Below are 26,737 nucleotides of genomic sequence, written 5' to 3'. Positions count from 1 at the left end.
AATCCTGTGATATTCTGGTAGCAACATGGGGGAAAACTAAATAGTTGAAAATCATTGGCATTAAAAGTTAAGTTTTATATATATACATATATATAAAATTATATATATATAATTCACCAGGATGTCTGGTCAATGGTTGTTAGCTTACCACAAGAGTGGCTGGGGGGCAAAGGGCAGTTAGGATAGAGGAGAAACCAGTACGACAATAATAGATGGAAATGATAGTGCCGGGAGGATTGCCCCATAGCTGGAAGACTGTTTCATGAGCGGAGGGGAGAAGGCAGATGAAATAGAGAAAGGGATCACTAAGAAAATGATGGCTGGAGGAATCAGTCAGGATGGGAGATGCATGCCGAAAGTAGATAATGGACCAAACATGATGACCTCTCAGTGTCTGTGTTGCAAGCCATGATGCCCAAAAGTAGAGAGAGAGTATGGGGAATATTGTCTGCCATGGAGGCAGGAGGAGGGTGGGAAAGGGGGGGGTATACCCAGGATATTGGTGGTGGGGAATGTGTACTGGTGGAGGAATGGGTGTTGGATCATTGTGAGACTGTAACCCAAACATGAAAGCTTGTAACTACCTCACGGTGATTCAATAAAATTTTTTAAAAAAGGAAAAAAAAGATGGAAATGATCATAATTTGGATAGGACTGAGTGTTAAAAGTAAGTTATACCTGATAACCTCTCAGTATCTGTGTTGCAAACCATAAGAGAGAGAGAGAGAGAGAGAGAGAGAGAGAGAGAGAGAGAGAGAGAGAGAGAGAAAGTACCCACCTTAGAGGTGGCAGGGGAAGGAAACTGGGGCCACTGGAGGTGGAAATGTATACTGGTAAAGGGATGGGTGTTGGAACATTTCATGACTGAAACAAAATAATGCTCAACTTTGCAACTGTACGTCTCACTGTAATTTTACTAAAAAATGAATTTTAACATTTTTTAAAAGTTAAAACTGGGGCTGGAGTGATAGCACAACGGGTAGGGTGTTTGCCTTGCACATGGCTGACCCTGGTTGATTCCCAGCATCCCATACGGTCCCCTGAGCACTGACAGGGGTAATTCTTGAGTACAGAGCCAGGAGTAACACCTGTGCATCGCCAGGCATGACCCAAAAAGAAAAAAAAAAACTAAAAGTTAAAATGATATAATAGCCAAAAGCATACATCCCTTTTGCTTGGCTTTGCAAATAATTATGAAAAAGAAAAGTTTATAACTATTAAATTTCTCTTTAAATAACTAATAAGACATTTCTGATACATTTCCTAATTAATGAATCTTCTTGTTTGATCCAATATCTGAAAAACCGGGGGCTATATACAATGGGCACTGTGGCATCAAGTATAGGTTTCATTTGTTTCTTTTGTTTGTTTGTGGACCACATCCAGCTCACTCCTAGTTCTGCAGTTAGGAATCACTCTACTCCTGGTTTTGGTCTTAGGGCATTATATGAGTGCCAGGGTTTGACCCAGACTGACTGCATTCAAGGTTGTACTGTATTTTCTGTAATATCTCTCTGTTTCCTGTCGACTTCATTTTTATTAGGTCAGCATTTTATATTATGATATGTATTATGATAACTAAGCACTAATAATTATAATGTAAAGAAGGTGCAACTCACATTCCTGGAACATACACAAAAGACAATCTGAGATTAAGACAACCATTTGCAGTGTAAAATCTGTAACGAAAATTTTCTGGAATCTAATTAAAAATATAGTGCTTTTAGTTTGTTAAATTATACATTTTGAACATCAAACTAAGACTAATTAATAGATAAGGCTGGTTGAGCCCTTCCACAATATCTAAACCCAGAATCCTACTTGAAGAACCAAAAACATTATATAGGTATAATAATATTTATTTCAGAGTTCAATAGAAATTTTTCAATAGGAGCCTTTCAATACTCATGAATGTCAGAAAATGTATCAAATACAAAGGTGTTTTGAATAGAGTTTTTACAAGATTACTTAATGAATTGGCCTATTCTCATTTGAAATATTAGGTATTTTAGAAAAGACTCTGAAGATACCTTCTAAACTTCATATATATACATGGCTATGGATTTGTATTTTTTTAAACTTCCCATATATCAAATATTCTTAACATTATTTATGCTATAAATTATATAAAGGACTAGAGTGATAGCTCAGCGGGTAGGGCATTTGCTTTGCACACAGTCGACCCGGGTTCGATTCCTCTGTCCATCTTGGAGAGCCCGGCAAGCTACCAATAATATCCCACCTGCACGGCAAAGCCTGGCAAGCTACCCATGGCGTATTTGTTATGCCAAAAACAGTAACAAGTCTCACAATGGTGATGGTACTGGTGCCTGCTTCAGCAAGTCAATGAGCAATGGGATGACAGTGGTACTAGTTAACACTTTTGAAAAATAAATGTATATGTTAATTTTTGTAGAATTTTATCAGACTTTAAAATTCTCCAGATACTTTAAACATTAATGAGTCACAGGGAAGGGACTAGTTCAGTAGGGGCCTAGTATGGCAGGTCCTTGCCTTGCACGTGGCCAACTCATTTTCAATCCTCTGAGCCCCACCAGGAATGATCCCTGAGCACAGAGGCAGAAGTAAGCCCTGAGCACAACTGGATGTAGCCCCAAAGACAAAAACTATTTTTTTTAATTAGTGAGTCATTTGAACTATGGTAACTCCAGGGTGATGGTAACTTAATGCCATACTAAAAACTGAAAAGAACGCAAAGTAACACTTTTAAAGCAATATTACTTAGAATAGTGGCATTTTTCTGTCATTTATCCAAAGAAATTACAAAACCTATATCATACAGCTACTTGACAAGAAAAGAAAGAATAAATTCTTCAATAGATTTTACCAAAAATAGTACTCCTAATTTGAGTATAATGTCCCAATTTATAATTTTTATCACTGTCACTGTCATCCCATTGCTCATCGATTTGTTCGAACAAGCACCAGTAATGTCTCTCATTGAGAGACTTATTGTTACTGTTTTTGGCATATCCAATACGCACGGGTAGCTTGCCAGGCTCTGCCATGCGGCTCCATACTCTCGGTAGCTTGCCCGCCTCTCCGAGAGGGCCGTAGGAATCGAACACGGGTCAGCCCTGTGAAAGGCGAACTACTGTGCTATCGCTTCAGCCCATAATTTTTATAGTTTAAATAAAATGAATGAAATAATGCACAAATGTTTATTACTGCTGAAAATACTGTGTTGATATTTTATCATTTATGTTATATCTATATATAACATGTATATACATATATATATCCAGAAATTTTTCTTCCTTAGGGCATTTTACTCAGTTGCTAGAAGACCCTAATTGACAGTCTAATTGGCACTTTTTCAAGCATTGTTTCTGACAAGTGTACCCTTGTTGTTGGGCTGGAGCGACAGCACAGTGACAGGGCATTTGCCTTACACGCGGCCGACCCGGGTTCGATTCCTCCATCCATCTTGGAGAGCCCGGCAAGCTACCGAAAGTATCCCACCCGCACGGCAGAGCCTGGCAAGCTACCCGTGGCGTATTCGATATGCCAAAAACAGTAACAAGAAGTCTCACAATGGAGACATTACTGGTGCCCATTTAAGCAAATCAATGAGCAACAGGGTGACAGTGACAGTGATACCCTTTGCTAACACTGTTAATATGTCCTGGGACAGTGACCTTGGCCTCATCACTCTGTCCTATTTCTCTAACTCCCACATTTCCCACAATACATTTTTAATATGCAATATCTAAAGCTGCTTTCTTGAGCACTGACAAATGAAAGAACAAAACTTCCTTAGAATCCAATCGACCCACTTTACCTGGGAGCCTTTGGCCAGCAACACCTACCACAAACACCTCACTTAATTCCTTGTCTCCACAGGGCCTCCCTGCTCCTTCATGCCGAAAGATAAACTAGATACACACAACCTGGGGTTTCTAATTTCCTCCATATCACTTAAAGCTCCAGGACACTTATGAGATCAGCAATTCTTTCCTTCATTTCATAGGTTTAAGGTAAATAAGTGATAACTAAGAACAGACTGCTTGGCACACTTCTATTCAAAGATTTTAAAAATTTTTTAAAACATTGTTATTATTATTATTATTATTATTATTAATGAAGTAGCATTGGTTTACAACAATTTGTAAGTACTAGGAGTGATAGATTCACACCATCACAAATGTATATATTACCCTATACCTAGCACCACAGACCTAGTTACCATCTAATCTCCTCTTCCTTGTTTTTAAGTCTTCTACCCAAACATACATTTTCCTCAATATTGTTCCTATACTGACTGGAACGATAGCACAGCGGGTAGGGCATTTGCCTTGCCTTGCATGCAGCTGACCCAGGTTCGATTCCTCTGTCCCTTTCGGGGATCCCAGCAAGCTAACGAGAGTATCCTGCCCACGTGGTGTATTCGTTATACCAAAAACAGTAACAGGAAGTTTCACAGTGGAGAGGTTACTGGTGCCTGCTCCAGCAAATCAATGAACAATGGGGTGACAGTGCTACAGTGCTACTGTCTGTAGTTGCCTTGTTTTAGAACCACAATTCCAACTGTATTCTAATCACATTATTACTCTAAGCTTCTTATAACTTTTTATAAAAATGAAAATAACAGCCTGATACCTGACTCCCAAGAATGTTCTGTTTCTTCTCTTTCTTTTCTTCTGTATTTTCTTTGGGGAGTCATCCAAGTGTTGTTGAGGAAGAATGGGTGAACTCTTTCTTCCAAAGCCACTGCAGCCTTGCTCAGGAGGCCATCCGAGTCGTACTGGTACTATCTCCTGAACCCTATTCTTTTTAATCTCATGGTGGCGAAGTCTGCTCCAATTGGAGTTGGGGGGAGGGCAGACACTGGGATAAAAAGTTAGAAGACTTATATTTGGAAATAGGTTTTAGAGTTCACTTGTATGAGAGAAAAAAAAATAAATCTTCCTGTTTTCATTCATCTGGAATGAATGAAAGAAGAGAAAGCAAAACAAGATCTCCTTCCACCAACAGTCTTTATATGGTATTTTTGAGAACAAAAGCTGACCAATTTATTTTATAAAAACATTTATATATGAATCATTTAGGGTTTGCTTCACAGATTCTGTGTTATGATATCGAGTACAAAGTAAATCATCATGCACTCTTCTGGGTTCCTCAGAAACAGGTCAAGCAAATAGTAATTGCCTGAAACAACTGTAAATGAACAACTTCACAAATCTCAGTGTTTTCAATTTTAGAACTTTAGTTTTAGAACACCATGTGGTCACAATAAGGAATAGTTCATTGTTTTAGGATTTACAAAAGATATTAACTGAAAATGAAAACACTGAGGATACTATTGTGAAAGTTACATTTTTTTGTTCTGTTGTTCTTATAAGACATTTTGGATTGTGAGTTTTCCTTCTGGAGACTCTTCTACAGACAGTGCCTTATAAGAAGAAGCATTTTTTCCTGCCTACATCTCCACTGTAACAGAGTGACTGCAGAATTCTTAAAAACAATATAAAACCTGTTATGATATTTGACATGTAAAATAATTGTTGTTGTTTCTATGTATGAAATAATATGAATATTTGTAAAATATGCACTGTAACACTGTAGCACTGTTATCCCGTTGTTCATTGATTTGCTTGAGTGGGCACCAGTAACGTCTCCATTGTGAGACTTGTTACTGTTTTTGGCATATCGAATATGCCATGGGGAGCTTGCCAGGCTCTGCCATGCGGGCGGGATATTCTCAGTAGCTTGCTGGGCTCTCCCAGAGGGACAGGGATGGAGGAATCGAACCTGGGTTGGTCACATGCAAGGTAAACGCCCTACTCGCTGTGCTATTGCTTCAGTCCTTGTAAAATATACATCTCTTAAATAGTTTCCTGTTTACAAATGACAGTAACAACACGATTCTATATGGAGATCTGAACTCTGAAACAAATATACATCACAGCAATAGGCAATTTAGATCAAGGAAAGAAATATGAATATTGAAAATATATTAGAGAATGACTCCCTTTCAGTGGAGGAGAATTCTATTTTAAACCTAATAGAACAGTTTCAAATATCCATACACTGACTTATTGATCAAGGTTAAATGAAGAGAGGCATGAGAAGAATTGATGTGCTTCTTAGAAACAGAAAGTTGGATGCTGTCAAAATATTAACAGGAAATCTCTGTTCATGTCACACAATGAAGTAAACGCTGGGAAAGCTCTCTGTTAATATGTTTTGAGCATATTTAACAACTAAGAAAAACTCCTGAAATCTAAAGGTCATTTGAGATGATGACTGTTGTGCTGTAGAATAGCTACATTTCCCTAGTAGCATCAGACTAGTAACTTCCTATGACTTATCATTCATGGACAAGAATAATAAATGTAATTGGAAAGAGCAACAAAATCTCCCACAGAAATAAGATGAAAGCTGTGAGTATAAAACCATTCTATTTTAGTCATACTACAATATTTCAGGAACAAGTGGTCAATTTTTTTTGAAATGATGAATTTGTCATAACCATTATTTTATTCTGTATGTGTGGTAGATCAGGTAGCATTTATTTGTGCAGAATATAAAACCAATTGTTTCCATATCTAACCTAAAGTAATAGTGTAGCATTATATTTTCATAATATAATTAAGTAATGTATAATAATTTCAAAAATTCATCTTGCTATTTTTCTTTTTTTGATCTAAATGGAGCATATCAGGTGTGTTGCTTTACTTTTATGCATGTATGACCATAGGTAGAGTTCCATTAAAAATATTTGTGTTGGGGGCTGGAGTGATAGCACAGCAGGTAGGGCGTTTGCCTTGCATGCGGCCGACCCAGGTTCGATTCTCAGCATCCCATAAGGTCGCCCAGCACTGCCAGGAGTAATTCCTGAGTGTCGAGACAGGAGTAACCCCTGTGTATACGCTGGGTGTGACCCGAAAAGCAAAAGTATATATATATATATATATATACTTTTATATAAATATATATAAGTATATATATTTGTGTAAAATTAAGATTTTTTTTTATACCTGGAGAGATAGAACAGCACCACATATAATCCTCAGAACACACAGGAGTGACTCCTGATCACAGAACCAGCGGGTAATATCTCAGCACTGCCTTTGTGACCCAAAACTTTCCCCAATATTAAAAAAGACTATTTAAAGTAACACGTACACCATCAAGAAAGGCATAAGTCAGACGAAGACTCAAAGCAGAGGTTCATTAAAATAATGTCCATTTTTTTCTCAAAATCTACCATTTGGGGGCCAGGAAATAGCTCAGAAGTCAGAGACCAGGACCAAAGCTCAGACCCCAGCAATGCCTAGTGCCAGTGCCACTGGGTCTAGCCTGCAAGCTTTACACTAAGGACTTCCAGGTATGGTCCTGGTGGTCCCTAGCAGCTCAGTCACATCTTCGGCGTCCCAGTACTCAAGCCAGATGCTGCATTGGCCAAGTATATCCTGGCCAATGCTGAGTATCTCCTCAGCACTCCGAGTATGGATTGTCTGGAGGAGCCCCCTACACACTGACAGAAACAAACCGGTTTCAATATTTTATAAAGTAGATATCAAACAAGACCTGGAAACTTGGAAGTTTCTCTCAGAAATCTGCTTTCATGCCCTAAACTTGGATTAAGGTTATATTAAAGTGATCTGCTGTCACGTAACTGAATCTTATGTAGCTCCATATTTCACTCTACACAGAGATTCAAATTCTGATTTCACAGTAATATCTTAGACATTATAAGCCCAAATATGTGAATTTATTTTGGTTTTGGGCCATACTTGGTTGTGCTCAGAGCTTAATCCTGACTCTGTTTAGGGGTCACTCCTGGTGGAAATTGAGGACCATATGTGGTGCTAGGGATCAAACCCTGGTCAGCCACATGCAACGCAAATGCCCTACTCACTATAAAATCTCTTATGCCCCAAAATATTTGAATATCTTTTATATAAATACTCAATTTAAGTTTTTGCTTTTCTTATTCAGAGTAACTGAATAAGAAATAGGAAACTTATTCAGAATATATCTAAGCCCAAATGCTTAAAAACGTTAGCCCAGGAAAATGTCGTAGTGAAGTTAGCCAATGCAAATTCTGCAGTGCTCAACTACGCTTGCCAGTGCAGATAAGAGATAAGAAATGGCTCTACCTTCAGAAGATTCCAATCTAGTGAGAGATAATCAAACAAAAGTTGGTGTCATCTAAAACTTACGCTAGAAAAAAGGGTGAGTTGCTGAGGGATACAGAAGGGGACATGATTCAGTTCAGGGCACAGAAAGGAGTTACATGAAATTTTCTTGAAGAAAATGATGCCAAAATATGTTGAATTCTCTCACTTATGTCTTATGTTCTGGAATACCACAGCAAATGTACTCTTCTTTGTCTTAAAATAATTCTTCTGGGGGCTGGAGCGATAGCACAAAGAGTAGGACGTTTGCCAACCCAGGTTCGAATCCCAGCATCCCATATGGTCCCCTGAGCAACACCAGGAGTGATTCCTGAGTGCAGAGCCAGGAGTAACCCCTGTGCATTGCCGTGTGTGACCCAAAAAGAAAAAAAGAATTCTTCTGATACTAGAGTATGGAGTTCTGTTCAATATATACACATTTTCTAAATATATCATATGCAGAAAATGCTACCCTGTTTACTTTTATATTCTTCTATATTCTGTAGTCTCCAGTAGGAGAGTACTAGCCATGTATGACTATTTCATTTAAAATACATATTAATTTAAAATTTAAATAGTTAAATATCACTATATCACTGTCATCCCGTTGGTCGATTTACTCAAGCGGGCACCAGTAACGTCTCTATTACTTTCAGCCCTGAGATTTTAGCAGCCTCTCCTTACTCATCTTTCCCAATGATTGGAGGCTCTTTCAGGGTCAAGGAAATGAGACCTATCATTACTGTTTTTGGCGTATCGAATATGCCACGGGTAGCTTGCCAGGCTCTGCCATGCAGGAGGGATACTCTCGGTAGCTTGCCAGGCTCTCCAAGAGTTATGTATATATCTTTTGCTGTATTTGGGATATGAATACGCCATGGGGAGCTTGCAAGGCTCTCCCATGGGGCAATAGACTGTTGGTAGCTTGTCAGGTTCTCTAAGAGGGTGAATGAGGCTATTAGAAGTCATATAAGGAAATGAAATTTAAAACTTAGATCCTCAGGGGCAGAGAGATAGTATAGATGGGTAGGGCAACTTGCCTTACCAGGCAGAACTTGGTTCAATCCCCAGCACCTCATATGGTCCCTGAGTTCACTAGGAGTGATTCTGAACAGAGAGCAAGGAGTATGCCCAAAACACAGTCAAGGGTGGCCCTAAAACTAGAGCAAGTAAGTAAAAGCCCTTTAGCGCCTCAATTTCAGTAACTAAATATAAAAAAAACTCAATAATTACAGGTGTGTGTTGACTGCGTTATTGGACCCTGTGGAATATATTGGTGAATGCAGAATCTTTTATTTAAATAAAGGAGCATATAAATACCATTTATGTTTGGGGGAAACAGTTGTTTTGGATTAAAACTTTTCTACCCTCATGCATTCCTTTTATAAACTGATCCTTCTGTTCAATTCCAAGTCCATTTATTAAAATAATCTACTAAATGCTCCTGATTTTAACATTGGAACATTTTCTGCCTCAAAGCATTGTTTTTCTGGTTTTAAGGATAAGAGGACTAGACTAAAAATTGGAGTCAATCAGTAAACATGTGATTACTCAATTAGGTGTTAAATGGGTGTGATTGAGCAAGGGATCATGTGCCTGAACCACACTAAAACACCAGGATGCTGTCACACTCTTCACCAATATGGAAGAGTACAAAACAGCAAGTGTAGTCTTTGTGTTGCCCTGGTTGCTTACAGCTCTCTGTTCCTTCAAATGCTCAGGATATTTGCTCACAGATTAAAATGTTTTAACAATAGAAATACCTTCACATTTGTGAAACTGGTGATACGTTATGAGATAAATTATTCACTTATATTGTTGAATCTGTTTTCTGAACTATTCTTTTTTTTGCAGATTATGGTAGGGGAAGGAATTCTCTACTGTTGCCTGTCCAAAAGAAGAAATGGGGTTGGACTGGAGCCCAACATTAATGCCGGAGGCTGCAACTTCAACTCTTTTCTTAGAAGAGCTGTCAGATTCGTTGGTGGGTTGGGGAGGCACAAAGAAAGAATTTTTTTTAAGTAGAAAGGTTATATTTAATTACAGATAGTAATTTCTTAAAGCTATAGTTTAGAGGTATAACTTTGGGTACATGATGAATTTTATACAACACAAAAGTTGTTAAAACATTTGTCTTTTTATGTGAAATGTGTTATTTACTGTTATTTTGAGACTGGAAGCAATTCTTTTTTAGTATATTTATGTTTAGTAAATTTATGTTTCAACCTTGCTCTGGTTGAAACATAAATTTACCTTAAAATGGTTTTCCTGGATCCATCATCATTTTTAAATGGAGAACAAATGTCAGCAAGCAAGTATGATTGAATAACTTTCAAAAATTACTTTTGCCACATTGGTGTTCCATTTCAACTCTTCTGGGGTGCCTTTGTCCAAAAATTATTGTGCCTGGAAATGTGACCATAAAGTGCAGCATCATAAATATTTGTCCTTGATGACATCCTCTCCCATTACCTTCTATTCTTATGAGACCTAAGAAGAATCCATAAGCATGGCTGCCCAGCATCTGAATCAAGTTCATGCATCTCCTGTGATTAGCACAGGGACAATTTCAAGTCGCAGGCCTTTCTGAGTTGAGGAATCAACTCACATATCAACATGATCACAACATATTGTCATAATAATGTACAATAAACATGATTGATGATGACATGACTTCAGCATTTGACAGTAGCTTGATAACACTTTCTTTCTTTTTGCTTCTAGGAGTGCATGTTTTTGGGCTATGTTCTACAGCTCTCATTACAGATATCATCCAGCTGTCCACAGGCTATCAGGCCCCATACTTTCTGACTGTGTGTAAACCAAACTATACTTCTCTGAATGTGTCTTGCAAAGAAAATTCCTACATTGTGGAAGATATCTGCTCAGGATCTGATCTTACTGTTATTAATAGTGGCAGGTTAGAGATTTATTTAAAAGCTCCAATGTCAGTATTTTCATTGCTTAGTAATAGCTCTGGGTGTCATCTCTACCATTCCACTGACAGTTACAAAAATTTTTATCTTTTCAAATCAGTGATTTCTTCTGTGATTATCACATGAAAGTTCATTTATAGCTCATTCCTGATCCTTCTGTCTCCATCTTTTAGCCTAACATTTGATGTTTATATCATCAAGCTCCATTTTTGTTTTTTTGTTTTTATCTAACTTAATCCCTCAATGTTTATGACCATTATGCATCTTGTAGTGACTTAAGTGAAACACTAAAAATATATGATCTTTGTGTTTCCATTATATGCTTATTGAAAAAGGTGAATTTCCCTTTCAGTAGACTTGCTTATTGTGGGGGTGGTGGCGGGAGGCAAGACCACCTGGCGGTACTTCAGAGTGATGCACATTGGTAGGCACCACTGGGGCCTCAAGCACTTCTAGGAGCTACTCCCACGTCATGAGCAAAGCACATACTCTAGAGCTTAGATCTCTCTCTCTCTGATCCCCCTTGGATGGATTTTTGTTTTTGTTTTGGGGTCACACCCAGTGGTACTCAGGGGATCTCTGGGACCATCTGTGGTGCCAGGAATTAAATCCAGTCTGACCCCGTGCAAGGCAAGCATTCTACTGTTGCACTCTAGCTCCGGCCCTATAGATTTTTTTTTAAAGTATATTTTCTGCCATTTCATATATGTTCCTTGTATAATCCATATTGAAATAAAACAGAAAAAGTAAAATTAAATGAATACCCAATGCAGCCTTTTTAAAATCAATATAAATAAACTTGTATGAAGAAATATAGCACTGTAGCACTGTCATCCTGTTGTTCATCAATTTGCTCGAGCGGGAACCAGTAATGTCTCCATTGTGAGACTTGTTGTTACTGTTTTTGACATATCGAATTTGCCACAGGAAGCTTGCCAGGCTCTGCATTGCAGGCGGGATACTCTCGGTAGCTTGCCGGGCTCTCCTAGAGGGATGGAGAAATCGAACCCGAGTCGGCTGCATGCAAGGCAAATGCCCTACCCGATGTGTTATCCAAGAATTTCAAGAGAAATAAATTGCAGAAGAACACATAGCAAAAAATTATTACTAAGGTCTAGATCCTTTAGGTCCTCTATTTTTTCCCCCTTTTATATTTAATTGAATGGCAATCTTTTTTTGCTGGGTATAAAATAATTGGGAGGATAGCAATAGAACTGAATTTTATTTTTTCTATGCTCTGTGTGTATGGCCCCTCTAAGAGAGACTGGCAAGCTACTGAGAGTATCCCATCCATACGGCAGAGCCTGTCAAGGTCCCCATGGCATATTCGATATGCCAAAAACAGTAACAACAAATCTCCCGTTGGAGACGTTACTGGTGCCCACTCGAGCAAATCAATGAGCAACAGGATGACAGTGACAGTGACAGTGTGTATATGTGTTGATGGGGATAGAACCTAGGGCCTCATGGAAAGTGAAGGATAGCCCTCATTGCTGAGTCATATTCCGATTTTTTTCTTTTCTTTATTTTTATTTTACTCATTTAAAGAAAGTTCTCTTGGGGCTGGAGCAATAGCACAGCCCTAGGGCATTTGCCTTGCACATGGCCTACCCAGGTTTGATTCCCAGCATCGAATCCCATATGGTCCCCTGAGGAAAAACCAAAGTTCTCTTTTTTTCTGTCATACTATTAGAATTGCCCCCACTCTTCTCTGTTTCACCTCTCTCAAATTCTCTCACCTCTCCGAGCCTCAAGATACTAATTAGTTCAAAGTGGAATATACAGAGATACAGTTCATTAGAATTAGTTTTTGGGTTTTCTGAAGTATAAGAATAAACTTGGAGCCACTTCTGTGAAAACATATTTGTGTCTTAAATTTCTCTGAAATTGAAACCATATATTTAAGAGCATAGAAAAAATTCTTAAAGCTTTAAAATCCCAGGCTTTATTACATTTTAGTTTTAAATAATTCTTATACCAGACAACTATAAAGTTTTCTAATCCATTTGTTATCAATTGTCAATCCAAGGTGTACCAAAGTGACTCCTTGTAGAGCTAAGAATTTACATAAAAAATGTATCGAATTTGGGGCCGGAGCGATAGCAGAGCGGGTAGGTCATTTTGCCTTGCACGCAACCGACCGGGGTTCAATCCCCAGCATCCCATATGGTCCCCCAAGCATCGCCAGGAGTAATTCCTGAGTGCAAAGCCAGGAGTAACCCCTGAGCATCTCTGGGTGTGACCCAAAAAGCAAAAAAATAAATAAAATAAAATAAAAATAAAAATAAATTTAAAATGTATCGAATTTATTAACTAATGTTAATATTACTGAGGATTAGCAGTGATTATTGTATCCAGCTCTTTGTCCAGAAAACTAAACAAATTAAAGTTACTATTGGTTGTCTTGTGGCTGTTAAGTTGGACATTTTAACCACCCTATGTTCTTGATAGAGTTGTTAGCAGTGTTTCTGAACAGAAGGAATAATTTGACTTTTTCCTTGGCAGAAAATCATTCCCTTCTCAACATGCGACTCTCGCTGCCTTCGCCGCTGTATATGTGTCGGTAAGTAACTTGGTCTTTAGGCAAAACTGTCAGAAAAGCAAAGAAACGATGTTCTCCTCAGGTGTCTAATTATGGCATCTAATAATGCAATAATAAAATAGTAATGCTTTTCCAGCAAACCTTCCACATAGTGGCGTAAAAAAATGGGATACTACTATGAAGAATATTTCAGTAATTTTTCTATATAGTCAAAAAGTAATCTTCTTAGCTACATAATACAATTATACTTCATGGAAGAGTACTGCAAATTACCAGATGAATGGTATAAGCAAGAATTGCATTAAAAGTACACACCTTTTACTTTTAAGTGCTCTGTATTCATGTCACTTCATAGAGTAAATGTAATAATTGCTAATGAATCATCACAATATAATTACTACTATAGCCATGAGTGAGATCTTATGTGAGAAAAAAGAAACTAAAATTATGTAACAAGTAACATGGATACCGAATAGTTACCCTGCTCACTGTACTGATTGAACTTTTCTTTTCAAACTTCCATGTAGATAAATGAGATGTCTCTTACTTGTTTAAAGCATTTGATCATACAGTTTCTTTTTGTTAAGTATAGAATATAATAATGGCTGGGGGAATGATATCAAGTGTAACATTCATTAGGATTTTGACCTTAACTTGCTTATAACTAATAATTGGATGACCTTGATAACATACTTAACCTTTGTTTTTCATTTTTAAGATGTACTTCAATTCCACATTAACGGATTCTTCTAAGCTTCTGAAGCCTCTCTTGGTCTTCACATTTATCATCTGTGGAATTATCTGTGGGCTAACACGAATAACTCAGTATAAGAACCACCCAGTGGATGTCTATTGTGGCTTTTTAATTGGAGGAGGAATTGCTCTGTACTTGGTAAACAATCTATGATTATTGTTGTTATTATTTGATAATGCTTAATATAGAAAACATGCTATATTCTATAATTTATAGTCATAATCTGATTGCATCACAGATAATCTTAGCCAAAACAGATATCCCACTTCCAAAAGGCATATATATGCATATATATATAAAATGTGTATAAATATATGTGTATATGTAAATTTAACTTTTATCATGGGCATAAAACTGATATTTTAGAAGGATTAATGTATTTTATCTTTAAACTCCTTCCCACCCAAAAGAGTCACTGATACTTTTAGTACAGCTTTATAGAAGAGGAAAATGAATATTAGAAGATTAGTGGAAGTGAAAGTTTAGTAGACTATTATATAACATAGTCAACAAACATGATAGCACCGAACATAATTATCATTTACTAATACTTAATTGTTTACAAGTACTCTGTTTTCAGGCTTGATTTTCTTTCAAAGAATATAGATTCTGCTAAAGAAACTGAACATGTTCATTTCATTCACTCATACATGTACCCATTATTTTTACATTGATTCAATAAATTGTAGCCTTATTATTATTGAGTATTGAGTATTGTAACATTGAGAATATGACATATCCCCAACTAGTTTATAAAGTATATACTAATATAAGTGGTTATAATGTATTAACTGATTAACAGGATGTGTGTAAAGTGCTTGGGAGGAAAAAAAAAGTTCAGTTAAGTAAGCCTTCACTGAAGTGATGTGTATTTTAAAATATAAGAGTTTCTTGGTGTGAGGAAAGATGGAAGGTCATTTGAGCATAAGAAAATGCACGTTTTCCAGAAATATTTCAAAGGTAGACATAGAAAAAAACAATGTAAGTGGGGCTGAGGCAACAGGAGGCATAAGAGAGAATGTCTGGATTTCTAACTTGGAAGATGGGCAGATGCTAACTGCATTGGCAGGCCATGCAAATGATAAGATGAAGCAGGTTGCAAAGGAAGGTGGGTTGACAAGCTGGGGTTGAGAGACAAACAGTTGAGTAGTTGAATCTGGAGTTCAAAAGAGCAATCAGAAATAGATTTGGAAATCATGAACTTACTTGTACTCATGCTATTATGGTTGAAGATATGTAAAACTGCCAATTCAAAAGAATTGAAAGAAATCAAGGAATACCAACATACCAGAATGCAGAGGAAGAGAGAATATGCAGGAAACTGAGATGAACTGACAGAGAAATCAGTTCATCTATAGCAACAATTCTCAACCATGCGGTCTGAGTCTACTGTGGCAGGTATCGCAAGAAAACGGATTAGAAGATATAATACAAGTGTTGAAGTGTTGAGCAATGATTCCTTTTCTGTTTTCAAAATTACCATAGTAGATATTATTACTTCAAATCCCTTTTTCCACGACTTCCTTTAGTGGGGACAGAAAGTGATAAATTAAAGTTTGTGCACTAAGAAATGTTCAGAGAATTGAGTTAACCATGGATGTATCATCTGTGTCTGTTAAAGAATAAGAAAGACAGCATCCAAGAGATAATACAACAGCATGAGCCTTACTCACATTCAATTCCTGGCAGCAGATGGTCCCCTGAGCATCACAAGATGCTACCCTGAAGGCTTCAGGACCACTAGGGCCTGGCCATCACTGGCATCACGGGGCCTGTGCATCATCGCAGTCTCAGGCTCTTGCATTGAACCTCTTACCAGCTTGACCCAGAATTGCCCTTAGGACCCTGAACCTCTTGAGCAAACCTGGGAGTACCCTACACACATGTGCAAACACAATAAAGAGAGTGAGAACTGCCTACCATAGCCTTACAGTATCCATTCTTGATATCCTGGAATTTGCATGGGGTCTGGGAGCCATAGTTGAAAGGACTCAAGCTTGACTTTTCAAGTCTTCTTTTGCTTGGCAAGTTATGTGTCCTCAGAAGTCTATATTTTTATGTAGAATATGAAGTAGTTACTGTCTACCTTGTATCAAAATAAAAACTAAACAACTATGTTTATGAAGCACAGTACTTGACCCTAAATGTTGAAAAATGCAGATAGAACTTACTTGCAGAGTAAAGTACTGGAAGATTTTTCTAAATTAATACCTTTAAGTACAATTTTAACATAACATTTGATTAAGATTTTTAATCCTGGAGATGTGGCAACAGAGTTTAGATACATATAATTTAGAAGAAGTTTTGAACAAGGGCTTAAGTAATTGGGGAATTAGAAACGAGTTAATTCTACTTCTGTTTACATTCTCTGGCATGAAATTAGAAAATAATAAGTTCACAGCCAATGCTATTTATTCATTTTAAATTCTATAAAATGTCAAATTTATGGATTCTTATGATTAGATCTTCAAAGTAGACTACTGAAATTAACCAATAAGTATCTGCTGTTTGCACATCCCCCAAACAGAAAATCCAGCAGGGATTAGATGTTTCATGTTCAAAAAGGATAAAACTGTGTACTACTACAGAACTACAAATTTAGTGTGCAAGTACAGAACTATGATCAAATTGAAATCAGAGGGGAAAAATGAGTATGCCAAGGTGGCAACAGTTAGTGTCCTCCTTCCAAAAGATGTAGAGGACAAGAGTCTCAAAATTATCCTGTACACTGGAGAAAGGAAAGAAAAACCCAACTAATAGTAATTAAACAATAAAGTATCTGTATTTATGAGCTATTCGTTCATGCTTTCTATCACTTAGAAACTATTTCCCGAGTAATTCTCAGTTCAGTTCTTGGTTATTTGTGTTTGTGATGTGTATGAAGCTTGTGCTTATTTCAAATAATAAAATAAATTATTATTTTTATTATTATTATTATTTCACATGATTCTGCAGCGACACTCTCAGTGCTTGATGTTGTTTCTCTTCAACACTAGGGTCTGTATGCTGTGGGGAACTTTCTTCCTAGTGAAGAGAGTATGTTTCAGCACCGAGAAGCCCTTAGATCTCTGACCGACCCCAATCAAGACCCCAATCGAGTTCTAGCTGCCAAAAGCGGAGGCGGCAGTGATGGGATCGCTCACACCGAAGGCATCCTCAATCGCAACCCCAGAGATGCCAGCTCGCTCAAGAGAGCCAACGCTGACGTGGAGATCATCACCCCACGGAGCCCCATGGGGAAGGAGAACATGGTCACCTTTAGCAATACCCTCCCGAGAGCCAACACCCCCTCCGTAGAAGACCCGGTCCGGAGAAACGCCTCCATCCATGCCTCGATGGACTCGGCGAGGTCCAAGCAGCTCCTCACCCAGTGGAAGAATAAGAATGAAAGCCGGAAGCTGTCCCTGCAGGTCATCGAGACGGAGCAGGGACAGTCACCACCCCGGTCCATCGAGATGAGGTCGAGCTCCGAGCCTTCGCGGGTGGGGGTCAACGGAGACCACCATGGTCCCGGCAACCAGTACCTCAAGATCCAGCCCGGCAGCGTCCCCGGGTGCAACAACAGCATGCCGGGGGGGCCCCGAGTGTCCATCCAGTCCCGCCCCGGGTCCTCGCAATTGGTGCACATCCCCGAGGAGACCCAGGAGAACATCAGCAGCTCCCCGAAAAGCAGCTCTGCGCGCGCCAAGTGGCTGAAGGCGGCGGAGAAGACGGTGGCGTGCAGCCGGGGCAGCAGCCAGCCGCGCATCATGCAGGTCATCGCCATGTCCAAGCAGCAGGGCGTCCTGCAGAGCAGCCCCAAGGGCACGGAGGGCAGCTCGGTCTCCTGCACCGGCTCCATCCGCTACAAGACCCTGACGGACCACGAGCCCAGCGCCATCGTGCGCGTCGAGGCGCACCCCGAGAACAACCGGCCCGTCATCCAGATCCCGTCCACCGAGGGCGAGGGCAGCGGCTCGTGGAAGTGGAAGGCGCCGGAGAAGGGCAGCCTGCGCCAGACCTACGAGCTCAACGACCTCAACCGGGACTCCGAGAGCTGCGAGTCCCTCAAGGACAGCTTCGGCTCCGGGGACCGCAAGCGCGGCAACATCGACGGCGCCGAGCACCACCACCACGGCATCACCACCATCCGCGTCACGCCGGTGGAGGGCGGCGAGCTGGGCTCCGAGTCGCTGTCCGTGTCCTCCTCCCGCGACTCCACCCTGCGCAGGAAGGGCAACATCATCCTGATCCCCGAGCGGGGCAGCAGCCCCGAGAACACGCGGAACATCTTCTACAAGGGCACCTCGCCAACGCGCGCGTACAAGGACTGAGTGGGGACAGCCCCGCGCGCCCCCGCCCCCCAAATCACCTGTTGATTCTGTCTGTGCTCTGGTCCGGTGGGTTGGGAAACCTTCCCGCCCGACTGGACGAGCCACCGTCCGACCCCACTTAGCTGACTGTTGAGGACCACTTCACTCAAGTTCCTAGGTTTCACAATGAGAAGGAAAAGCACAATGCAAGAACCTGCGTCATCCTGCGAAGACACTTCTTCAGACATCATCAAAATAAAGTGGTTTCCTTCCATGCATACTATTTTGTTTCCTGAATGTGCCAACACGAGGGATGTTCCTTTAGGATGAGCCGTGGGAAACCAGAACACACGTTTTTCCCTGCAGCAGAGGCCATGCGGAATTATATATTCATTTTGCAAAATCTGCACCTCAAGTTCAAAGTGTCTGGTGCTGATTACTATAGTATATATAATATGTAAGCTCTCAAATTCTATTTAGCTGTGAAATAGTGGTGTGCAATTCCTCGTCAAAGAAATGCTACTGTATTCCGAAGAGGCTGGCTCCTTTGTGTTAGAGTAGGACACCCCGCAGCTTTGCCACAGTGGGTCTGTCAAAGTCAAAAAGAATGAAAAGGTTTCATGCATTTCTTTCAAAGTTATGCTTTCTATCACAAAAAAATGTAAGAATATTTTCAGTGAAAGGGAATAACTAGTATGTTCCGAATATTTTTTCTCCTTTTTTTATTTTCGTATAGATACTGCTAATGATGATTGTTTTTTTTAGTGAGTAGATTTACATAACTACATATTGTTTTAAGAGCATCTTTTGAAATGATTGTGACCATATTTTGCATTTTGTGGCTTCTCTTTTATTTATTGTTTTTAAAAGATGTTGATGTTATAAATAAGTTATCCTATTTCTAAAGCAAAATAATAGTTGACATTCCTTGAACAAAATATACTGCTGTGAATTTACAAATAAGAAATCTGAACTAAAACTTGACATTGTAGGTTATGTTGCCAGCTATGTTGGTCAAGTCTACCCTCAGATGTCTCTCATCAGCTGACTTGGGTTGCTATCTTATCAAGAAATCCAAAAATTCTCTTTGGTCCTGGTTATTAACATGTTGATATCATGATAACCAGCAAATTAGAGCCACTGGTTAGATATTACCTTCTTCCCTAAAATGTTTTTGTTAGACACCAACAGAAAACATTTCGAAAAAAAAGAATATTGATAAGAAAAGGTATCATAATATTATGAATTAAGAATGTATTTCTTCAAAATATCTAAACTGGCACAGTTTTAGTGCTTAGCATACAAACACCAATTTTTGCTACCTATCCTAAATAAAGCCTTCAGCCTAAATCAAAGGAAACCATTACTATCAATAATAAGAAGATACAAACAAAATATTTTGAAATATTTACCAACTGGAAATTTTAAATATAAAGAAATATTTGGTTGCTAGAGTTTGGTATTCAACATTTTTTACATTGTTTCTTAAGAATTCTAATATAAACTTGATGATTGCCCAGGGGTTAAAAGGGAACAAATAAAACTAGTTGACAGGTTCTCAGTTAAGTTTCAAATGAGAACAAAAATTTTAAAAAATGTATTTAGAGCCGAAGAGAACCGCATAACTACAGTAAAAGGGCAGAGCTCTCTAGAGTCACCCATCTCCCAAAGCATTAGGGATTTAGCTGAAACCAGCAGAACTGAAAATTCTGGCAATAAAATACAGATTCAACTATATCCCTGAGGGCAGTTTCCTTCTCTGAAAGGGAAGTGGGAGCTAAATGTTGCCTTTCCCACTTACCACCACCACCACCACCACCACCATCACAACATTCCTGCTGGCATTTGCTAGTGCGTCGAGGGTCGGTGGGTTGGTTTTAGTACACTGAAGAACTAAAAAGCTGCAACATTTCAGGTGCAGTGTGTTATTTCCTAATCTTTCCTATTTCTAACAAAAGATTTTAAGATACTTCTCTAGTCATGGAAGTTTTTTTTTCTTTACATAAATATTGAGATATTCTTTTTCTACTCAAAGTGCCAAAGGCTACCGTTTTTAATGACTTAATGAATTGTACCACATTGTTAAGGAAATCCAATAGTTGCTAGAACTCAGACCTCTGCATGTATATTTGATAACACATCTTTTTGTAAAAAAGACAAATACAAAAAAAGATTTGTTTACATTCCACTAGTACCTTAATTTAAAACAAATGAGACTAACAGATGGTGTCTCTTCTTAGTGTTCTATTGATCTTATTTGCTAATGAGAACACTTCTTCCTTTGTTAGGCTGTGTGCTTTACTGAAGAAATCAAGTATTGAATATAGAGATCTAATTATCTTTTTAAAGTAAATAAAATTATGAATATATAATATATATAAAGTATTGTGTTTAATAAAATGTTATGCAATGTTTTCCAAACTGATAAAGTTTGTAAAGTGCTATAATGTATTTTGTTAAGTAAAAATCAGAGCTATTGTGTGAGTATATTGTGCTAACATCATAGAAATAAAGATTAGATTTCTTCACCAAAGTGGAACATTTGAGTACTTTTTCAGACAGGGTATGAATGGGTAATGATTTGCCTTATAGAAAAACAGCTAAAGAAATAACAATTAACTAGGACTTACTATATTCAAAATTATTTAGAAGGAAGATGGGGGCTGGAGTGATAGCATAGCAGGTAGGGCATTTGCCATGCACACGGCCAACCCGGGTTCGATTCCCAGCATCCCATATGGTCCCCTGAGCAGCGCCAGGGGTAATTCCTGAGTGCAGAGCCAGGAGTAACCCCTGTGCATTGCCAGGTGTGACCTAAAAAGCAAAAAAAAAAATATTTAGAAGGAAGAATGTTGCACTAAGGGAAGAAAGCTCTTCAAACCATTACATAATGGTTTGAACAGATTTTTTTCTGTACCAGTGTTCTAGAGTACAAAATTGTGAGTCAGGATTAATTGTTCTGAATCAATTTTGATTAAGCATAGTTGAAGTTCATTATTTTTCAAGTATTAATTTGTGCCAACTTTTCTCAAAAAGAAAGATTTATTATTAAATTATTAATTCAGGTACTGTTTTCTAAACCACAAACAGCTGTGTGAGTTTCCCTGCTGATACTTTGTGTGTATCATCAAAGGGATTAACAAAAGTCTTTAGACCACAATCAGGACTAATGCTTTACTTAAGTGATCTTCTAGTGATTTGTTGACTAAACCTTAAGTCAAATTTGTTCAGTAAAGCCATAACATTCATATAAAATCACCTTTTCTTTCTTAATAACCTCAAGGGTATATATATATATATATGCATATATATATATATCTTGCTATTACCTATTAGAAAAAAATTAAGTATTTGCTATAATAGGAAACTCTATCATTTTCATGTGATGGTTTATACTTTTTAATTTGTGTTCCACTGAGGAAAAAAAATGCATCATCTCTGAGTATTAGAGAAATCTAATTTATTCTACACCTAGCTAAACGTTTCCCATTAATGCATCAAAACTAAATAATGATACATTTCTGAAGGTATAAAAAGATAAATTTTCTAAAATTCACACAAAATACATAAAAATTTAAAATGTAAAACTGTAAACTTTTATGTAAAAGCACCAAAGAAAATATTTAGTCTCTAGGATTAATACTAGCTGAGAATCCATGACTGGCTATGTGATTTGAAAAAGTTTTTCCAGTCTGAAATTTATCCTTGTTTCCTTTTGGCTGGGTCTGCCAATAAGAAAACCTAGTTTTAATCATAATAAAGTTCAATTTTGCTTTCTTATGTATAGATCATGTATTTTTAAATCAAATCCAGAATAGGTGAAAAATACTTGAAAACTCAACAGAAAGGGCCCAAGGGATAGTACAGAGGTAAGGCACTTGTCTCAGATACAGATTTGATTGCCAGATTTGATTCCCAATTTCTCCTATGGTCATCTGAGCACATAAGAGTGATCCCTGAGCACAGAGCTAGGAGTAAGCCACGAGCATAGTCAGGTGTATTCCCAATTCACCCCTCCCCCAAAAATATCAGTAAAGAACAAAACAGTAAAATAGAAGTAAACAAAAATTTGAACAGACATTTACCTAAGTAAATATACAAACAACAAACACACAGAAGTAGATGTTAGATGTCATAGACATTTGGAAAATGCAAATTAAAACCATATTCTTACTATCTATAGATAAAATAACTAAAATACAAAATAATCATAATATTGTTAGCAAGAATTTGGAAAGCCAGATTGCCAGTGGGAAAATAAAGTGATGTAACTATTCTGAAAAGTTGGCAATTTTTTAAAATAAAATAAAATATATACGTTTATACAGTCAGTAGTTGTAATTTTGAACACTTATGTCACAGAAACGAAAATATACATACACAGGTAGAATGCTACCTAGGTAGCTATCTCAGTTTTATTATTCATAAGTTCAAACTGGAAAAAAGCTCAAATGTCCTTCAATGAGTGAATGATTAAACAAACCAGAATGGAGTAAGTTCCATCAAAAAAATGAATCTGTGATATACAGAACTCTCATTATTCTCTAGAGAATAATGCAGAATGATAAAGCTAGTACTACATGATTTCATCTCATATTTCTGTACAGGTACGAACAACTCAGAGTTAGAGAAATAATTTTGCTATCTTTAAAGCATAATTTACAAATCTAGTCATGATTTTTTGGTGGGAGTTGGAGTGAGATTAAAATAAAAAGAAAATCAAGAATAAGATTTGTGTTTATGATGACATGCAGGGTCAGAGAAATAGTTGTCTGAGCCATTCTTTGCCTGCAGGACATCCAGTTCCATCCCTGGTATGGAATGAATCTCTGAGCACAGATCTGAGAGTACCTTCAAGTATGACCCCCATTTTTTTTAACTTTTTAATTTTATTGAATCACTGTGAGATAATTACAAGCTTTCATGTCTGAGTTACAATCTCACAATGATCAAACACCCATCCCTCCACTAGTGCATATTCCCAACCACCAATATCCTGGGTATACCCCCTCTTTCCCACCCTCCCCCTGCCTCTGTGGCAGACAATATTCCCCATACTCTCTCTCTACTTTTGGGCATTATGGCTTGCAACACAGACACTGAGAGGTCATCATGTTTGGTCCATGATCTACTTTCGGCATACATCTCCCATCCCAACTGGTTCCTCCAGCCATCATTTTCTTAGTGATCCCTTTTCTATTCCATCTGCCTTCTCCCCTCCTCTCATGAAGCAGTCTTCCAGCTATGAGGCAATACTTCTAGCTCTTGTATTTACTGTCCTTGGGTGTCAGCCTCATGGGATGTTATTTTATACTCCACAAATGAGTGCAGTCCCTCTATGTCTGTCCCTCTCTTTCTGACTCATTTCACTTAGCCTCATACTCTCCATGTTTATCTATTTATAAGCAAATTTCATGATTTCATCTCTCCTAACAGCTGCATAGTATTCCACTGTGTAGATGTGCCAAAGTTTCTTTAACCAGTCATCTGTTTTAGGGCACTCGGATTATTTCCATATTTTGGCTATTGTGAACAGTGCTGCAAGGTACAGATGTCATTTCTACTGTGCTTTTTTGCATCCTCAATGACCCCCATTTTTCACCTGGGATGTGCCCTCTTCCCAAAAATATGGCATTTAATTTATACTTCCTATATCTATTTTGTCTAATTAGTCAAAACGGAATCACCTTACTGCAAGAGAAACTAGAGAAGATACTTCATACCTGAGTGTCAGGTCCTGGCTAAAGTTGTGTCTTCTCGAACTACATAGAAAAATAAAAAGATAAAGGTGCGGGGCTATGATGCCCAATCTCTGTCAAATTAACTTCAAGACCTTTCACAATATGACTTATCTTCTTTTTTTAATACATATAAATCATTTACTGCAAAAGACCTGACTTCATTTGTTAGTGTATGGGTGGGGAAGGGGTGTCGTTGGTACTCCTTTGTTAGAACCTAAGTGTTTGAATGTTTCATAAGGCAAATTATCAGTCCTACTTTATGAAAAATTAAGATGGAAGGGATTAAGTATTATTTTTAGGAACAATTATCTTAATTATCTTTAGTTCACAGAATTAACTTAGGCACACAACTAGTAGCAGGAAGGTACTAGGATAGCTACTTGGTTATTTTTTAAAATTTTTAAATCATTTCAATAAACATTTGAAATGAATAAATAAATTTACTTAGAGATTTTTATTATGATATGTTTTCTCAAAAGTGCTAACATAGCTCAAATGGCTGGAACATACACAAGAGACCCTGGGTTAGATCCCCAGCATCATATTTTCCTCTGAGCACTACTAACATAACCCCTCTCAAAGTGGTGAGATGAGAGTAACCTGAGAGTACTGCCAGATTCAGCTCAATAAAACAAAAACGGAAAATATGAGCTAATCTGATAATCTCTCTAGTTTGAGAATATTTGTAGTTCTTTGTTCTATATGACCAGTGTATTCACTTAATCAAAAAGATTATACCATTAATCAATGTTATTACAATTAAATTATGTTTTATAAGCAGTTATTAGTACAATAGACATTGAAGAATTATAATTGAATTAGTATAATATGTTCTATATTCTATAAGTACCACTACCAAACTGCCACCACACTCCAGGCCGCTCTCCACACGCTTGGGCTGAGCCTCACATGAGTGAAGTCCCATGGAACTCTGTGATCTTGGACTCTGGTCTCAAAGGGACCCAGGTGCAGTGATCCTCTGCCGGCTTCCCCTAGTCTCTGGCGACCCAGAGGTCACACCCATAAGCCAATTCCTCCAGATAATCTCATCAGCCACTTTCAGAACTCACGGCTGCTTCTTCCGGAAAGGGAGCATAAAATGAGGCTTCTATAACTATGTCATCGGACTCCATTCCAGGCTGTCTACATTCAGGGTGCTCCAGAGGGGGACGGGTGAGAGCCCTCCCCACCCCAAGGAACCCAGCCCCAGTAGCCAACCTCCACTACCCAGCTGCTGCCATGTTCCTGGACTGTGTGGCCACAAAGCGGCCATGTGACACATCATAAGACACTCCTTACCCATTTTCCATAAAATCATAGAGGGAAATATATAGCACAGCGGTAGGGCATTTGCCTTTCACACGGCTGACCCGTGTTTGATTCCTCCGCCCCTCTCAGAGAGCCCGGCAAGCTACTGAGAGTTTCGTGCCTAGCATGGCAGAGCCTGGCAAGCTACCCATGGCATATTGGATATTGACAAAAACAGTAACAAATAAGTCTTATAATCAAGAGATGTTACTGGTGCCTGCTTGAACAAATCGATAAGCAACGGGATGACAGTGACAGTGACATATATTATAAATATAACATATATATTATAACATAAATACAACATATATTTTATATATGTGTCTTGGAGAGCCTGGAAAGCTACTGAGAGTATCCTGCCCGCATGGCAGAGCCTGGCAAGCTCCCCATGGCATATTCAATATGCCAAAAACAGTAACGATAGGTTGCATTCCACTGACCCTGAAAGAGCCTCCAATCATTGGGAAAGATGAGTAAGGAGAGGATGCTAAAATCTCAGGGCTGGGACGAATGGAGATGTTACTGGTGCCTACTCAAGTAAATCGATGAACAACAGAATGACAGTGACACAGTGATATTCCATAAGAGCAAAAGAAGAAAATAACAATGAACGCATGAGGGAATTTGTAGGGGGAAAAAGACTGGTTGCTCATTTTGCCCATTTGATTGTTCTCTAAAGTGTCAGAATTCTCAGAAATATTCTCTAAGACTCTGACCAAATTTTTATTGCTTCTATTTTCCTTTTTTCAATTTGAAGCATCTTTTTAAGCGTGTTTATGTGGTATAAGCAATATTTTTTTGGAACAAGCTGTCTTCTCATAATAGACATGATTTTGCAACAGTTGTTTGTTCAGATGTTCCCACCTCCACAGCGATCTCTCTGAGAAGACAAATGCCAATAAAGAATACCGACTTGGGGGCCAGAAAGAGAGATAAACGGGCTGGAGTGCATGCTTTGCTTGCTGGGTGCTGGGTTTGATTTCCAATCCCTCGTATGGTCTTCCAACACAAACAAATGTT

General features: G+C 38.3%; 1 protein-coding gene across 1 annotated transcript in view; it reads left to right on the top strand.

Annotated features, from left to right (window-relative positions):
• The window catches only part of PLPPR4 (phospholipid phosphatase related 4), a 51,313-nt gene extending 30,112 nt beyond the window's left edge, over window positions 1–21,201 (top strand). The window contains exons 3-7 of the mRNA XM_004614647.2: window positions 9,999–10,128; window positions 10,869–11,064; window positions 13,586–13,643; window positions 14,341–14,514; window positions 17,373–21,201. Of these exons, the coding sequence (XP_004614704.1) occupies window positions 9,999–10,128; window positions 10,869–11,064; window positions 13,586–13,643; window positions 14,341–14,514; window positions 17,373–18,689 (1,875 nt within the window). The 3' untranslated portion in view covers window positions 18,690–21,201. The remainder of the gene's footprint in view (window positions 1–9,998; window positions 10,129–10,868; window positions 11,065–13,585; window positions 13,644–14,340; window positions 14,515–17,372) is intronic.
• The last annotated feature ends 5,536 nt before the right edge of the window (window positions 21,202–26,737 follow it).

The sequence above is a fragment of the Sorex araneus genome, chromosome 8 (assembly GCF_027595985.1).
Source record: "Sorex araneus isolate mSorAra2 chromosome 8, mSorAra2.pri, whole genome shotgun sequence".
NCBI classification, from domain to species: Eukaryota; Metazoa; Chordata; class Mammalia; order Eulipotyphla; family Soricidae; genus Sorex; species Sorex araneus.
Note: the sequence above shows the minus strand (reverse complement) of the source record. Positions and strands in the feature narration are given on the sequence as shown.